The sequence below is a fragment of the Eschscholzia californica genome, unplaced genomic scaffold (genome assembly GCF_041429995.1).
Source record: "Eschscholzia californica isolate CP2 unplaced genomic scaffold, dmEscCali1.0.p SCAF_1, whole genome shotgun sequence".
NCBI classification, from domain to species: Eukaryota; Viridiplantae; Streptophyta; class Magnoliopsida; order Ranunculales; family Papaveraceae; genus Eschscholzia; species Eschscholzia californica.
The window spans coordinates 76,341,147-76,357,647 of NW_028238198.1; the positions used below are offsets into that span (position 1 = coordinate 76,341,147).

Here is a 16,501-nt window from a genome sequence, read left to right on the forward strand (position 1 = left end):
GGGGACATGATGTGGAAAACCATAAATTGCATTTCATAAGGTGGGATATAATAACTTCTCCAAAAAAACTTGGTGGACTTGGTATAAGAAAGTTAGATGAGGTCAATGACTCAATGTTAGCTAAGATGGCATGGAGAATTCTAACAAATAAAGATGCAATGTGGGTTCAAATACTAAAAGCAAAATACCTTACAAATGAGGACTTTTGGGATGTATCAATCAAAAACTCCAACTCCCACTTCTGGAAATCTATGTTACAAATCAGGGAGGTGTTAAAAGCTAATTGCTGTTGGCAAATAGGCAATGGAAAGGAGGTGAAAGTTGCTAAAGACCCCTGGTTAATGGATTTACCACAAAAAAGACCTCAATTAATCAAACCTCTTCCAAATAATATTAGCACAGTATCTGATTTACTAATAGTGGGATCAAATCAGTGGAATCAAGCAATACTCAGTGAATACTTTGATCAAACCAGCATAAATGCTATTAACAGTATATACATTCCCATAACAGATGAAGTTGATAGACTAGTGTGGTGCCCAACAAAACAAGGTAATTTCTCTTCTAAATCTTATTACTCATTAATGATTTCTCCTCCTGTATTACCAGATACTATAAGGAATTTTCCTTGGCAAAAACTCTGGAATAAAAAGAACATGGATCCTAAAATCCAAGAATTTATCTGGAAACTAATTCATAATGGAGTGGCCACATTGGAGAATATCAACAAAAGAATGCATCATATCAATCCTTATTGTAAGCTATGTAATATGCAGGAAGTAGAAAACATATCTCATTTATTTGGTAATTGCCCTATTTTCATTAACCTTATTGGTATTACTAATGATGTGGATCTGTTACAGCTAGGGTTAGATCCTATTTTGAATCTACAGAATATTCTAAACAAAGGCAATGAAGGAAACAAAGTTTGGTATAAATTCACTTATCTGATTTGGATATGGTGGAAGCATCGTAACGAGTTGCATTTCAGGAACAAACCAATCGAGTTGAATAGGGTTTGGCTTTTGACAAAATTAGAGTTAAATCGAAACCCTAATACTTTGATTCAGATGCAACCCGAACCTTCACAACAGGATCAAACTTGGATTCCACCATTGCATGGGAGATATAAAGTGAATGTAGATGGAGCTTTCAGATCTCAAGGAGCCTCGGCGGCAGCTGTAGTTAGGGATTCGAATGGAGTAACATGGAGAACAAGAGCAGTGACATTTCCCCCCATTTCGGCGTTACATAGCGAGATGAAAGCTTTTGGCTTGGGGTTACAAATGGTGGAGGAGTTGTCGATATATGAGGCAGAGATTGAAGGCGATTCTAGGGTTATGATTTCCCTACTAACTGAAGCTTCACCAGCTATCCCATGGAGATTGAAGTATGAGGTCGAGCTAATTAGGGCTAAAGCAAGAGAGTACAGGATAAGCTTCACTTATTGCCCGCGGAATGCCAATAATGCCCCTCATGAATTGGCATATGGACTCTTGGTCCCGGGTCCTTAATATTATTTTGTTGTTAATTTCTCGTTACTTTTGTAATGAACTTTGTGATTAATGGAATCAACAGTTTCAAAAAAAAAAAAAATTACGAAATAAAACCTTGCATGAAAATTCATATTACCACCCAAATTCCCCAAACCTTTTCCTGTCAACCCAATACCTTTTACCCAAAACCCTAAAACAAATTCCCCTTTCAATTTAACCAGCTCTTCCAAACTTGAATTGATCATAACCTAATCCTTCTCTTTCTCCCCTTCTCCTCGTCACAACCTCAACAATTTTAACTTCTTCTTTTGAATTTTTTCCAATCCCTTTTCCTTCTTTCCATCCATATCCAGTTAGAATAGCTTTCCCAAATTCTTCAACTGGACAATCAATAAATTCATCAAATCCACGATCATCTGGAAATTTCTCTATATCTTCCTTGAATTTCTTCAGCATTAATTCTTCAATAGACATCGAAATTTCAGATCTTTTTGGGAGAATTTCTTCCCCAAATTCCTTACTACCATAATTCTTCCTTTCTCTGATATTCAACCCACAGGAAAGGCTAGAAACTATGTCTCCTGTGGTGGTTGGATCTTCAAACCCGATTTGAATAGGGAGATGGAGATTTTTCATCTTCTGTGTGGGTTTCCATGTATTTTCTAGAGGAGGGATTATATGAATTGGTTGTTTATCATCTAGGGTTTTGGATGAATCAAATTCTGTTACATAGTGGCGTCTGGCATTGTTGAGGTCTTCTTCTCTTGAGTCTTCTTGATTGAAGAAACACTGAGACGACGATGATTTAGGGTTTGGCTTTGATGAAGGTTTTGTAGAGAGAGAAAATAAAGGTTTCATGATCAGAGAGATAAAAAAGAGATGTGGGGAGAGAGAGTTGTTCTTGTCGCGCGATTAAAAAAAGAGTTAATTCCTATATGGCCCCCTACTTTGTGACCAGCTTCCTTTATGGCCCCCTTTTTTTCGTAAATTCAAATATAGCCCCCTATTTTCAGATAAATGTCATTACTACCCTTCTTAATTCTAAATTTAAAACAATAAAAAAAATTATTTCCACCTCACCCCCTCTCTCTCCACCTCATCTCTCCCTACACCTCACCCCTCTCTCTCTCTCTCCAATTCACCTCTCTCTCTCTCCAACTATCCTCTCTCTCTCTCTCTCCTACTCACCCCTTTCTTCTCCGGCAAGGTGACCGGCCGGAAAATTTAAAGTTTGAAGGTGGCCGGACGGAAAATTTTTCGGCCGGCCACCTTGCCGGAGAAGAAAGGGGTGAGTAGGAGAGAGAGAGGAGAGTTGGAGAGAGAGAGAGAGGTGAATTAGAGAGAGAGAGAGAGAGAGGGGTGAGGTGTAGGGAGAGATGAGGTGTAGGGAGAGATGAGGTGGAGAGAGAGAGGGGTGAGGTGGAAATAATTTTTTTTTTATTGTTTTAAATTTAGAATAAAGAAGGGTAGAAAAGACATTTATCTAAAAATAGGGGGTCATATTTGAATTTACGAAAAAAAGGGGGCCATAAAGGAAGCTGGTCACAAAGTAGGGGGCCATATAGGAATTAACTCTTAAAAAAAAAAAAAAAAAAAAGGAGAGGACAGCAGTTTTATATACCCTTTCTGTTTACGAATATTACAAAGTAGTCCCGAGATGTGACCAATTCGTCCGTTTGACCCCTTATATTTATCCAGCTTCCATTACATCCATTTTTTAACAGCTCGGTTACAAAGGGGTTGGATCGGTTTCCTAATTTCTATTTTGCCCTTCTAAACAATCTATTCTCCTCTCTCCAATTATCTATTTCCCTCTTTTAGAAGGGGATTTTAAAAGAGCTTCCTTAAAAGATGCCTCTCTTTAGGCAAAATTGGGGGAGAGTTTATGGGTGAAGAAGGCACCTTTTAACACTTGAGAGAGAGAATCAAAAAAGAGAAGAAGGGTAAATTTGAAAACAAAAATATGAACTCCGTGTTTTCTTGACAAAATTGTTAACAGACGACCAAAATTGACAAAAGTTGTTAACCAAAGGGCCAAAATGAAAGTACGACGGTCAAACCAGTGACATCTCAGGGGCTGAACAGTAGTTAGCCCTAAAAAAAGAGTACCCCAGATCTGGCCAAAAAATGACACAGCCATGGACCTCTGACTTACTGTAAAAAAAATAATGTATAGAGACCAAATTTGCTATCATGAATTTGCATTTAACACTCTTTCAACAGAAAAAAAAAAAGAATTTGCATTTAACACCAAAGAAAGAGCCACTTTGTGCATTTTAAAAAGTTTATCCGGAGTCGTGTCAGAAAAGATTATGTTCTCTCCCAGCTTCTTTGTCTGGAAAAACTGAATATTGTAATGAAAGAACTGAAAGTGAACTTGAGTGGGGAATGGGAATTAGTCTCTTCCCATTGTGATTCAGTTAAATCAACTTTCTTCTTCTTTTTTGCGACTCTGAAGTGAGAAAGTTGGTCCTCCTGGAGCAGCATTTGAATCTGTTATGGTGACTGACTCAAGTCTTTCATTCTCATCGTAAATTTTGCTATCCTCTGATGGAACTGAGGATGTTATCTGACGGGGATTGTTGTTAGATTCCGTTCCGGTGAAGCTCTTGTATATGCCCAACGCTTGAGAAATCATACTGGCCGGGTTATCAGTATTACTAGGGAGTAACATTGTTGTGCTCTGCAATGAAGAATTGCAGGAAAATATCGAAATTTCATTACATAAGGATAAAGAATGCTCCAAATAGTAACATAAATGAAGTTCGTTCATTGTTCACCTCTTGCGCGATTTTACCGAAGGCCTGAATATATTGTTCGGCAATTCTTAAACTTGCTGCCTGCAGAATTTGATGGAAAAACTTTACGCTTAATGCGACTAAAAACAAATGGTAGAAACACTTGCATAACATTGTGATAGTACACACATATATACATTATATATATAGATATATATCAAACTATCAAAGACTCGGCAGGTACGTTTTCATGTAATATAAAAAATATACAAATTTTTTGCTCTCGATGGCGATAGGTTAATAATGTCAAATTTTGCAAGTTCTTATAGAGTCTAAGATTAACTCCACCAACGAAGGAAATGTCGAATTCAGAATTATAATAGTTATATAAGGGCTCACTAATATATTGCTAGATGCATTCTCATGTATATAAATAGATAGAGGGGAGCTCAGAAAGTGAAAAAGGGATCATGTAACCTCGACACCTCCGTTTCCTTTAATAGATACTGAGAGTAATGCAATTCCTTCTGCAGTAGCTTGTGCTCTAGCAAGGATTGCTTCTGCCTCTCCTGAAGGATCCAAATAAAAATATGAGTGAAAATATGTCAAGGATGAGGAAAGATAATAACTATAAGGAATACAAGTTAGTGGTTTTTACTTACATAACTTTTTTTTCTAGTAAATTGGAAAAATAGAATTAAGTATTTATGAGAAATTAATTAAACCTGATAATAAAATTTAATATCACTGCAAAATTAGCTCCAACAGTACACAATATTAATCCAACAACTTACCCTTAGCTCTATTCACCTGATCCATCATTGCCGCTTCAGATTCTAAGATAACTGAGCTTTTCTTTCCGTCCGCAATATTAATATTGGCTTGTCTTTCTCCTGTTAAATCGAGATCATTTACATGATTACTTACACAATACTATAGAATGCAACATCAACTCTTTATCTAAGAACCTTTATGGATGTACAACAAGATAGTAGATTAGTAGTTATTAACAACTTATAATACATACAAGAACCAAGATGTCGAAACACCATTCCTTTACTCGTTTTGAAGAACTCAGTTCATATTTTGATGTAATATGTTCACTTAAATGCTTAATACTTGCTCACGTTTTCTTTGTTACAAGTTCAGATAAAGTATTATAGATAACATGAAACCGAATTCCAGATGGTATTTTGGATCTAAGAATTATGAAAGATCAGTATTTTTCATATGCCGTGTTTACCTGTATTGGCTATATATATATATGTCTGACTCAGACTGACTGTGTGCATGCGTCAGTTTCTCTATTTTGTCACGTATCTTAAATCATAGACAACATAATTTGCATTTCCAAAACTATGTCGACAAATCAATAATTTGATTAGAATAACAATATTTCCAAAATTACAACCTTCAGACTCCAACACTTGAGCTCTTCTTCTACGTTCTGCTTCTGCTTGCAGCTCCATAGCAGCACGAACTCCAGGAGGGGGAGATATGTCACCTATAAAAACAGAGAGTGTATATCATGCAAAGTTGACAGAATAAAACTGGAAGTGATACAGAATATAAATAAGATCTTAAGTCTCTTACGTATCTCATATCGTAGACACTGCAAGCCCCAATCTTTAGCAGCTTCATTGATTAATTTCTGTGGAACAATAGTAGATCAAGGAAGGAAGACAGAAGTATATATAATATTGGAAGTTGGACTAGAAGAATAACAAACATGGTGGCACCAATCAGGTTACCTTACTATATCTGAATGAGTAAATGGATTGGCACATCATGTTTTCTCATATGCATTAGTAAACTACACCATGTGGCCCAAAGACGAATTAAGAAGGTTGATTTTTAGAGGACATATTCGTTCTACCACGTAGATGATCTAAACCAAAAGTCATAGTTTTCTAAGAGTTGTAAACCCATCATCCCTCAATTTGAAATGGATGGCAATGTTCTAAAATACGTTTTTACGCCTCAAGACGATTTGCTCTCACAAGGCGAGACGGCGCATCAAGGCATTTAAGATGTAAACAATGGTATTTTGGTAAGGAAAATGATATTAATTATGTAACAAAATAACATAGTTTTTCTACTTCACTACCATAATATAAAGTCTCAAGTGCCTAACAAACAAAAATACTTATATTTTCATGTTGTCCAACTACTCAAAAATAATAGGTGACTTCAGATGTGTACGCTTTATTCTTGGGTCAAATACATACGCCTTAAGGCATCTGATGACCGCCTCGAGCATACTCCTAGAAAGTTTTTTAAAACATTGATGGATGGTACACGTAATGAAATCTATTAGACCAAGAACATAATGTCAAGGATTTCTCCACTCATATCCAATTGGTTTAAGTTGGGTGTCGACACACTTAGCACATGTAGGTAACCTTGACGATACTATTTCGGTAGTGAAAAAACTGAAACTATTAAAATTTAAATTAAGAAAGTATAACTCACGACTATGTTGGTATTCAATGTATCTCTTTCTTCAAATGTTTTGTCCAATGTAATCTTCCCCAACTCACTACGCATTGTCGTTTGAGCCAATTGAATAACTGCGAATATCGGATTTTCAACCCCATATGATGCTAGAATTGGGTCTACAATCTACCCAAAGAACCACAATGAAGAAGTCAAGAACAAAGCCATCAACTCTATACAAATTAAAACAATTTAAGAACAAAATGATGTGTACCTTAAGATATAAAACTCCATCAATGGAGATACTAACATTATCCTTAGTAATAGCAGACTGATCTGGTATTGGAATAGCTTCTTCTTTTAATGAATGAACATAAGCAATTCGATCAACTAAAGGAACCAATAAATGAATTCCAGATTCTAGGGTTTTCACATACTTCCCAACTCTTTCAATAACAAAAGCTTTCTTTTCAGGAACAATTAGAACTCCCCAATTTGTAGGAGGTGTAACCTCATATCTTTTCAAACCAATCACACCCCAAAAAAGAAAACACAATTTGAAAATCAGACTAAAGAAACAAGAAAAGAAGAGTTAGAGAGAGAGACGAAAAGGATGAAGAGTTACCTAACGCTTGGGTCATCTCTATTATGACGACTACTTCTGAAACAGCGAATTGATGAGAGAGAATGGGTTTCTGAAAGTAGAGAAGATTTTCTTACAAGTAAAGGGGAAAATGAAGAGGAAGAAGAGATCTCTCTGAAATTTCTGGTATTGCCCACAATGTGTTTGTTTAAAGTTCTCAATGAGTTAATTGAACTCACTTTTCTCCAGATTGCCATTTTCTGAGTCAGTATTATTATTATTAGATATAGATTAGATTAGATACCTCCTTCGATAATTTTTTTATAGCTCTCACTAAAATCTTCTTCCCCAAGGAAACGATTTCCGTTTGATCTTTCTCTCTCTAAACTGTGGTTTCAGGTCAAAATGTACTCTGCCTGGAAATTTTTAGTACAGCAGGCGAGCTGGAGGCTTGGGGCTCCACTCATTTGGATTTTTCCACCCAATGGTGGACTGGAGGGGTATCCCTTGTGCAATTTGTGTTGGAATTAGAGTCGATTTTGCTTGGTTAGACTCATCAAACTCAAATGCGTAGCATTCCACTGCGTTCGTCTCGTCGAGCTCTTAAGTTTTTTAGAGTGCAGAATCACTCCAATTCGATTCTGGATGAATGAGATATTCAAGTTTAAAATTTCGACGAAGTTAGGTTAGTTCAAGGATTACATAGCGAAAAATGACAAATTTTCTTTGGAGAAGCTAACACGTCCAGATCTGGACGGCTCGTCTTCTACCTGCCTCTAGGAAGGCGATCCAACAGCTACGTTTAGCAAGCGTGATGGGCAAGTGGTTGGATTTCTTTAGATTTCCATCTAAGGGCATTTCCCTCCCAATTTTGAGATTTCTTCGGTAGGTCTTTACATCCGACGAATGGTGTTCTTTTTGCCATTTTCTTCTTGATCTAGCGGCTTAGATTGCCGCTGACAGCTAACTCAAGCAAACTATCGTGTTTTTTTATGTTTCTTTTTTCCAATCAACACGTCCCTAAAGTGAACAAATACGTCCAAATACTAACATCAATTCCATTCTTATAAATTGAACCAAAACAACTCCAAAATTAATTCTATTTTTTCTTGTCACATTTTTTTATCAAATACGTTACATTTAAAAAAAAAAAAAAAAAAGTAAAACAAGCTTTCCATGTGTCTGGAATATAAGCCTTAAATCAGAAGATGGAATCACGAGCATGGAATCGAAAGTGTTCTAGTATGTCTAGAATCTATACTCAAGAGCTTTCTAGTGTATGCAAAATCTAGAAATCATGAGCATTCGTTTAAATCTAGATCTTGGAGTTGGGAGCATCCGATGGTGCCTAGAAGATAAAACCAAAGTCAGGAGTTATCTCAAAACCAAGCCAAAAATCATAAGATTCATAACCACATCAGAAGTCATAACGAATTTGGGAGTTATCAAGAAGGTCAAGTCAAAGAGTTCGTATTGCATACGAAGGTTCGTCCGCATTCACAATTGTGAAATATCATCATAACCTTGAAAGGAAGTCGTTGAATTTTGAGAGACAACAGTACCCAACTGTTTGTACTGTTACGGGTGTGTAAAATTTCTTAAGAAAAGATAATTCATTATCGCCTCGACTTAATCCACTTATCGTCTATCTCGGTTATATCTGAAATAACGTTTGCAATTAAACGACAACTTTGTTGATCTCTCTAATAATTAGATAAAGAGCTACAGTGGTCCGAGTACAACCGAAATTCTTTTTGACGAAACTGATAAAGTGACAACTCGAAAAATAGTCAGACTTTTATGTTTGGACTAAGAACAGAAACTCAATTTTAATGAGGAAATCAAAGAGAGTGAAAACTAGAATGGAACCATAGGAATAACAAGTCATAATGGGTATCTTTCCGTTGATTTGGTTGTGAATGTTTTCAAATTGTTTCGACTTTCTTAGCCGATTGCCCGGATTATATTTGAAATTTTACGAGAAAGACTAACGAGATGGGGGGCGTCCAGAGTCCAGACGTTCTCGTGTACCACATTAAACCAAAATGCGAAGGTCTACTACCAATTAATAATGCATTAACGTTCGCAGATCTCGGAGTTGAAAGAAGCCCCAATCAAATCATCCCAACTCAGATATAGTCTGGACGGGAAACTATTCAAATTATTCCCAAATATGTTGGAACATAAATTTCATCAAACCAAAACTATTTGGATTGGTTGATCGACAGTGTTATTGTAATCCGGACCAATGTAGAAACCTAGTTGAAAAACTCGAACAAATACTACTCTAGAGTCTTTACAAGTCTCACTCGATAGGCGCCTTCTATTGATGCTAAGATGCTCCGATCACATGAGCCACGCACGAATTTTGGCAATAGGGGGCGCCTTAAACAAAAAGGGATGTCTATAGAGCTTCCCATCTCACTGGACAGGCTACTAAAACATATGCTTGCTTTTGCTCGGCCCTTATGACCCGATCCCATAATTTGAACCAAGGTGATGGATTTCTGGAGCCCGTTAAGTTAAAGAAACTATCCAATTTCATATTGAACTTTGTTTTTCGATCAATGAAGTACATTAATTTTGTTGATGTAACTATTTTTTATCACTTGTGGGAACAATTACAGGTCTTGTCATGTTGATATCAAGGGCTTGATGATGAGAACTCTTGTCATCACTTTTCGCAATCGACTCCTTCTTCATGGGTGGACTATCTTTGCTCCTTCCCCATAGCACACAATAGAGCCCCACAATTATGAGCACTGCACCTATCAAGCTGCACACAATTTTCATTTAGAAGTCCTTTCCTCAGAGTCTCTTCAAGAAGAAGAATACAAGGATACATAAAGGGACAATGCTACATATAGTCGAAAGATTCAGTGACACTCAAGCTTAAGTGCTATGTTATAACATATTACTTACCTGCTTAAGTGAAGTTGTTCTGCAAATGCGATTGCGGAAAATATTCCAACAATAAGAACAAGTAACGGAGAGAACATTGCCGAAAACACTGGCCCTTTTTCCATAATGACCCAAGTTTGAATGTAATACGCCAAGGCCGTGCTCAATATTCCCTATGAAAAGAAGAAAAATTAAACAAGAAAACAAATTCTTCAAATACATAGGGTTCTTTACTTTTTTCTTTATTTCACAAAACGTTTTATTTTGATACAATTATATGTGAAATTGTAATACAATTTAAACAAGATAAGGAAGATATATATAATTGTATTGCTGATATTTTGAACTCACGGAGACCAAGATGCTAACGAGTTGAACATTCCATCCCAATTTCCACGATGAAAGCTTCCTATCGAAAATAAGTGCAACACCAGAAGATTGCAATGACACAAAGAAACATAACCAAGTGTTCAACGATAATTTTGCTGGATATATCTCACTAATCGCAGCCTGTTCATAATTAAGAAAACCCATTACTTGAATTAATCTATTAGGGGTTTACATAAACTATAATCCCTAATCTATTTAGAAATTCTTCGTTCCCCCTATGACGATAATCGAAAATGCTGAAGTTCTCGGTCATCTAATAAAACCATGTGAATCGTTTTAGAAAAGAAAAGTAATAATTGAAAATAATGTTAGAAACCTGAAAAAACAACCATATACACCAGGCAAATTGGCTAATTAAAATGAGACCAGCTCCTTTGACCCAATCTTCTTTGTGATGAACATTTGAATGACTTCCACCATGAATATTAACCAGGGGCTTTTCAGTTAAGCTTTTGAATAAGTAGCCTCCTTTCCAAAATGTAAATATAAGTGCTCCACCTATACAAATCACTGTCCCAACCACCTTTGCTCTCCCTCTCACACTTCTAAGGTTAACTTTTTCCATCCTATTTAAGATTAAAAAGATATTAATAATTATGATAATTTGATCATTTAACAATAAATAAGTTCTACATATAAAACAAGAGTGGAAACTTAGAAATAAGGCGATACTACCAAGATAGAACGATAACGAGACTGCCACATACCTTAGTAAAACAGCTAGTAAAAACGTAAAAGCAGGGATAACATTGTTCAAAGCGCTTGAAACAGTTGCCGTAGTATATTGGAGACCAGCGTAACAAACATTGAGATTCACCGTTGTCATAGAGGCAACGATGAATATCTTCACTATCATCATTAGAGACATCGTGGGTTGTTGTTTCCTAACATATACATCTCAAATCAAATTATTAGTGTAATCAAAACAACACACTTCATTACTTAAAATTTCTCCAAATCTTTCTTAGAAACCCTTAAAAACAAACAAACAAACAATATACCTTTCGAGAGCATAGGCTAAAGGTCCTAAAATAACCATGCCAACAAGATGTCTATAAACTACAAAAACAAGTTGGTTCTGTCCCTTGTCCAAGGCAACCTTGATGAGAATATTAGCACAACCATAAGAGAGTTGAACTATTATCATGGCTAAATAAGGAGCATAAACCCTTGCCCTTGCCATGACCTATAAGAACTTGATTTCAAACAAGAACTAGACTTGTTTGTTTTTCAGCTTGTTTTGTCACAGAGAGTACTACAGTCTATTTATAAGTAGATAAGTACAACAAGTGACTTATTCTTTCGTAAAATAAAAAAATGAGTGATTTATTTTTTAAAATTTTACCTACTTAAGAATGTAAGCGTTTTATGTTGTTCATTTGTCGTGTATTTAAATAGTGAAAAATAAGCTAGTGGAAATCAAAATCATTTGAGCAATAAAGATAAAGAGGTGCAAACTAAAGTCATGATCCACTTCATTCATCCCTTGAAATTTCTCTCTCCCTTCTCCATATGACATATGCTTTACAGTTTTAGTGTAACGTCACGAACACTAAACCATTCTTAACATTTTCAATAATACAGTAATATTCGAACCTTGGTCTCCTCAATGGAGAGATTACATGTTATTGCCCAATGTAAAGTAATCGGGTGATTGGAGTCATATCGTTACATATTCCTGTTAATTACAGCGGAGAGTTCGTGAGTTTGAGGGGTTTATAAAGTTGTTTCTCATCGTCTTCAAGAAACCTGACGAAGAATAGCTTTTGTGTGTGTGGTCTTGGGTCTCTTTGTCTCTAAGTGGTTGGTCTCTATGTGGTTGGTCTCTCATTCCAAAAGATAGCTCAAGAGACTCAATCAAGGCATATATAGATGGTAGGGGGTGCCGCCGACTGCTGCCACTTGTACGACATCTCCGGACCCCTTCTCTTGACGCATATACTAATACTAGAAAATCAAAAGTAGGTTAAAAGTTTAAGTGATATGGAAGAGTTTACATACTAATTAATAAGTGCTTAGATATTTGATTAACCATCTTATCTTATGTTCCCACTATTATGGGTCAATGCTTAAAAGTCCCAAGAGAGTTAAAAACTAGGCTCCTTAAATCTCATCCACTCTTTTATGGATATTAATCGTAAAATATAGTGCTCATTAAAAGAAACTTAATTGAGAAACTAAGCATATAAGTATAGAAATCTTATGATAAGATACCCATTTCTAGTAAAATGGGGTCAAGTAGGACGGAAATTCCAAAACTAGGTAGGGTATAAATTCTAGAAAGCAAAGGGCCAAAGAAAGTTCATTCATGAGGTAGTGGAATCCTTATCAAAGACAAGTAGACAACCTACAACTGTTCACATATCAAGGTGAGGTTTTACCATTCTTATTGGAGAAGAATGTGCCAACTTTCTTGTATTCTTTAATGGCATTGTAATTATGGGTCAAAAATGAGGGAAGCAACTATGGTTGTGCATTGGCCGCAAACATCTCTCTCAGACTACATGGTTTTTTTTTTATATTTGACTCCAAGAATAATTACATTTCAATCACATTGTTACATCATGATTATAATATGCAATACGTCATGCTTTTGAATAAGCATTATAACCGCCAACTAAGACATTTTGGGTTGTAAAGGCCATATAAAAACCCGTAGAGTCATCCTAAGGGGCCTGAAAGTCCATCTACTTCTACCTTTACTTTATTTATTGTCTAAATTACATGTGATAAATCTTGATTGCAAACTGCTTCCACTGATACTCTATCTCACGACCTCATTGGGTTAAGAGGGAGTGCCCAACTACTGTACCAAGGGGAGTTGATTATGTATCTGTTTTGATTTATATCAAATATGAGACTGGATTTATTTACTTTTGTATTTATCACGTCTCTTGGGACTTCATTATGCTGGTTTAGTCTATCTCAAGTTCAAAGCCTAAGATAGGCATAATGACTCCAGAATTTGTATGGAATTTAAATAGGAGTACATGATGATGTTTCAGAAAGTGATTTTCTTGGATATCTTTCCAACGACGGAGACTTCAAATCAGATTACAATTCGAAACTGGATTGAGGTAGGACATAACCTGCAAAAGAAAAGACATCGATGCTTACATCGATGAGGAGATTTTTGCACTTTAATGAAAGAATTCAAAAGTCCAAGTGTAGAAGATGATACTTCAATCACTTTTTAAGACAAACCTGCAATGCTTATAAAGGTTTGGCTGAGATGTGGCAATGCAAGACCAAGATGATGCGGCGGTAAGCCACCGGTCTTGATGATAGTCACGTGTGTATAGTCGAAAGGTAATATCTATTGAATGCGTATCATTTGACGTTGTCAGATCCTCCTTTGATACATAAACGGGTTGTGTACAAAACATTGATCTTTAGCTCTACCTGACCTTCCACTTCATTGGTGTCTTCTTCGGATAGATTTGAGCTTAAAGGGACCAAGTCACTCCAGCTGATCTATCCTCTTGGAGTCTCTGGACAGATCAAGATTCAGATTGCAAAGTTTTAGTTCGCACGCCCCTTCCCTCTTGCATCGAGGCAATACAGGGTTCAAGGTGGCTAGCTGACTTTCGTATACCTCTCTTTGTCGTTCTAAGACCAAAGCAGAGCTCTTACCATAGTTAATTTGTGCCTCTAAGCCAGCACTAGGTTCAAGGTGCCTTAGAGGCTCCTGCTGACCTTCCATCTCAGAAATCATCTACCAAGGTTCTGGCGGATCCACCCTCTAATGGCTTTGACGAGGGTCTGCTCACATGCAGTCTTGGCCAATTCGTTGACTACTTGATTTAGTCAAAACTGCCCATTATTTAGATAAGCACTTAATGTTGAGAAGATTCATTATTTCATTGTTTCTCCGTCTCCTCATCTTCTTTTTTGTTCTTCTATATCTTTCGTCTCTCTGTGTATTTAACACAAAAAAAAATCCCCCTTAACACACTGTTTCACTCTTCTAATCTAGTGTAGTAAGGAGAATCTTTACCCCTTAACGAGCTCCCCCATACCGATCTACTGCCCATCAGGTAACCCACGAGCTCACTCGACCTTGGGCTATCGTGGGTGCCTTCGAGCTCACAGCCTTTTATTTGAACAGACAATCATGATGTAAAGATATCATATCTGTCAAATTATTGTCTAGGTCGGATTACTAGTATATTTCAGTTTGTGTCTGCTCATATATCAAATTTCATCAAAACATCCAAATATATATTAGAAAAGATAAAAATGTTTGATGTATTCATCCTCCAAGAAATAAGAATCGCAATTAACTATTGATGCCACAAAATTTTGACCTAGAATCCTAAAATAGTCTCTAAGATGTTTCTAAAACTACGGGGGGCAGAAATAGAGAACGAAAAAAGGATGAGCCTCGCAAGAAAACTTAGTAGATCTCTATACCAACACAATGACCTCGTTACCATCTTATGCTTCTTCTGCAACAGCTCCTTTCTCACTCACGTAAATACCGTCAAGAAACTTCCTGATATCCTTGTTCTTCACATGGCATTTCTGTCGAAAAAGTATTTCAGTCAATACAATTATCATAACAAAAACCAAACAGCAAGCGAGAGAGAGTGTGTGTGTGTGTGAAACCTGATTGATCAATGCACATGATCGGGAGACAAGTTCAACATCATTTCCATCCAAGACCAACTCATCCTTGACCTTCTCTGATCGGAGAATGGTTACACCGTCAAGCATGTCTACCTTTCTGACCTATACACAACAAAATATCCTCTGATCAACAAAATAACTTCGAAAGGAACATGGTAGCAAGTGTAAGTAACTACTCTAACATCTCAACATTCATGAAACTAATGCTTCAACAAAATACGTAATCACTTCCTACGAAGTTTCAAACAGGAACAATAATTCAAATGAATACCTAAGAAAGCTACCAAGAATAAATCTCTCACAGGAATCATTACTTGATCATTGTCATCTAGGTAAACACCAAAATACAATTCAATACAATGTAAAGTCCATTGGAGTCCAGTTTCAAGGTAGATCAAAACCCTAATAAACAACGTAAAACCCTAATAAACAACACAACTAGTATTTCAAATCCTACCAAAATGTATTAAAACCTAGATATTTCCTGATTATCATAACATTATCAAAGATCAAAACCCTAAGTATCAAGAATTGAAAAATGTTAGTACCTTTTTCTCGCCAAGAAAGTTACGGATCTCAATACTCCTGTTTCCATTAGTGATGCTAGCATTAATCGGAAAATGAGCATATACGAATCTCATCTTGTATCTGTAACCTTTAGTAACACCAGTAATCAGATTACTAACATGACTAAGTGCAGTTCGGATCGCTGCACTCGTCTTCCTAGATCCAAACCAAGAATCAATTTTCAGCTTCTTCTTTCCAGTTTCAGGGTTCTTAATTAGATGGAAATCCAAGTTCAAATGCTTGAAATCTTTGATCAATTTCCCTCTTGGTCCTTCAACTTCGACAATTTTAGCATTCACCTTGATCTTTACTCCATCTGGAATATCCATAGAATCCGATGATAAGATGAGCTTCATTTTTTTACTTCTCTTCTTTCTTCTTCTACCAAGTTTCTCTCAATGGCGGGAATGGAATTGCAGAAAGGAGAATAAAACTCTAAACCTAGATTTTATATGATTTGATAATTAGGGTTTTGGTTTTCGCTTGTGTCTTTTGGTTCTTTTTTGACCTGGCTATTTTGGATAATTTACGTGATTTGCCCTTGTTTGTTTCTTGTCGAGCCTTTGCGGGTTGATCGAGTTGTACTATTCCAGTAGCTTCCGCGGATTCCGCTAGACAAAGAGCCCAACAACTTTGGCCCAGTATAGGGTTGGTTTCGTGAAAAGTTTTAATGACGAGCCACGTTCATTCCACATGAGCCAGAAGTCGTTTGGCAAACAAAAGTATAACTGTTTTTTTGCTTCGGGTAGAAATTCTTTTGC

The 16,501-nt window shown here is 36.4% G+C and overlaps 4 protein-coding genes across 4 annotated transcripts; all 4 read right to left on the minus strand.

The window, feature by feature from the left end:
- Window positions 1-1,600: 1,600 nt before the first annotated feature.
- LOC147569270 (protein MOS2-like) lies at window positions 1,601-2,408 on the minus strand. The gene has a single exon (XM_086655738.1). It carries the CDS (start codon window positions 2,352-2,354, stop codon window positions 1,710-1,712), a length of 645 nt encoding a protein of 214 aa, XP_086511864.1. The 5' UTR covers window positions 2,355-2,408; the 3' UTR covers window positions 1,601-1,709.
- Window positions 2,409-3,671: 1,263 nt separating this feature from the next.
- Window positions 3,672-8,294, minus strand: LOC147569271 (uncharacterized). Its single transcript, XM_086655739.1, has 9 exons — window positions 7,296-8,294; window positions 6,945-7,188; window positions 6,707-6,856; window positions 5,828-5,885; window positions 5,646-5,738; window positions 5,029-5,127; window positions 4,712-4,803; window positions 4,277-4,336; window positions 3,672-4,179 (listed from the first exon to the last, which is right to left on the minus strand). The coding sequence occupies exons 1-9, from the start codon at window positions 7,508-7,510 to the stop codon at window positions 3,922-3,924; spliced, it is 1,269 nt and encodes a 422-aa protein (XP_086511865.1). The 5' UTR covers window positions 7,511-8,294; the 3' UTR covers window positions 3,672-3,921.
- Window positions 8,295-9,775: 1,481 nt separating this feature from the next.
- On the minus strand, window positions 9,776-11,912 carry LOC147569272 (WAT1-related protein At5g64700-like). Its single transcript, XM_086655740.1, has 6 exons — window positions 11,546-11,912; window positions 11,252-11,428; window positions 10,861-11,110; window positions 10,506-10,664; window positions 10,176-10,327; window positions 9,776-10,029 (listed from the first exon to the last, which is right to left on the minus strand). Exons 1-6 carry the CDS (start codon window positions 11,725-11,727, stop codon window positions 9,849-9,851), a joined length of 1,101 nt encoding a protein of 366 aa, XP_086511866.1. The 5' UTR covers window positions 11,728-11,912; the 3' UTR covers window positions 9,776-9,848.
- A 2,831-nt stretch (window positions 11,913-14,743) lies between these two features.
- Window positions 14,744-16,263, minus strand: LOC147569273 (large ribosomal subunit protein uL6-like). The gene is made up of 3 exons (XM_086655741.1): window positions 15,722-16,263; window positions 15,153-15,275; window positions 14,744-15,068 (listed from the first exon to the last, which is right to left on the minus strand). Exons 1-3 carry the CDS (start codon window positions 16,094-16,096, stop codon window positions 14,982-14,984), a joined length of 585 nt encoding a protein of 194 aa, XP_086511867.1. The 5' UTR covers window positions 16,097-16,263; the 3' UTR covers window positions 14,744-14,981.
- Window positions 16,264-16,501: the final 238 nt, after the last annotated feature.

Excerpts from the sequence above, each read along its gene's own strand:
- LOC147569270 (XM_086655738.1), bottom strand. The coding sequence starts at position 2,354 with ATGAAACCTTTATTTTCTCTCTCTACAAAACCTTCATCAAAGCCAAAC.
- LOC147569271 (XM_086655739.1), bottom strand. The coding sequence starts at position 7,510 with ATGGCAATCTGGAGAAAAGTGAGTTCAATTAACTCATTGAGAACTTTA. Across the intron at positions 4,337-4,711 it reads AAGGAAACGGAGGTGTCGAG|GCAGCAAGTTTAAGAATTGC; the intron begins GTTACATGATCC and ends CAAATTCTGCAG. Across the intron at positions 4,180-4,276 it reads TCGGTAAAATCGCGCAAGAG|AGCACAACAATGTTACTCCC; the intron begins GTGAACAATGAA and ends TCTTCATTGCAG.
- LOC147569272 (XM_086655740.1), bottom strand. The coding sequence starts at position 11,727 with ATGGCAAGGGCAAGGGTTTATGCTCCTTATTTAGCCATGATAATAGTT. Across the intron at positions 10,665-10,860 it reads GTATATGGTTGTTTTTTCAG|GCTGCGATTAGTGAGATATA; the intron begins GTTTCTAACATT and ends AATTATGAACAG. Across the intron at positions 10,328-10,505 it reads TCGTTAGCATCTTGGTCTCC|GGAATATTGAGCACGGCCTT; the intron begins GTGAGTTCAAAA and ends TTCTTTTCATAG.
- LOC147569273 (XM_086655741.1), bottom strand. The coding sequence starts at position 16,096 with ATGAAGCTCATCTTATCATCGGATTCTATGGATATTCCAGATGGAGTA. Across the intron at positions 15,276-15,721 it reads ACTTTCTTGGCGAGAAAAAG|GTCAGAAAGGTAGACATGCT; the intron begins GTACTAACATTT and ends TGTTGTGTATAG. Across the intron at positions 15,069-15,152 it reads CATGTGCATTGATCAATCAG|AAATGCCATGTGAAGAACAA; the intron begins GTTTCACACACA and ends CTTTTTCGACAG.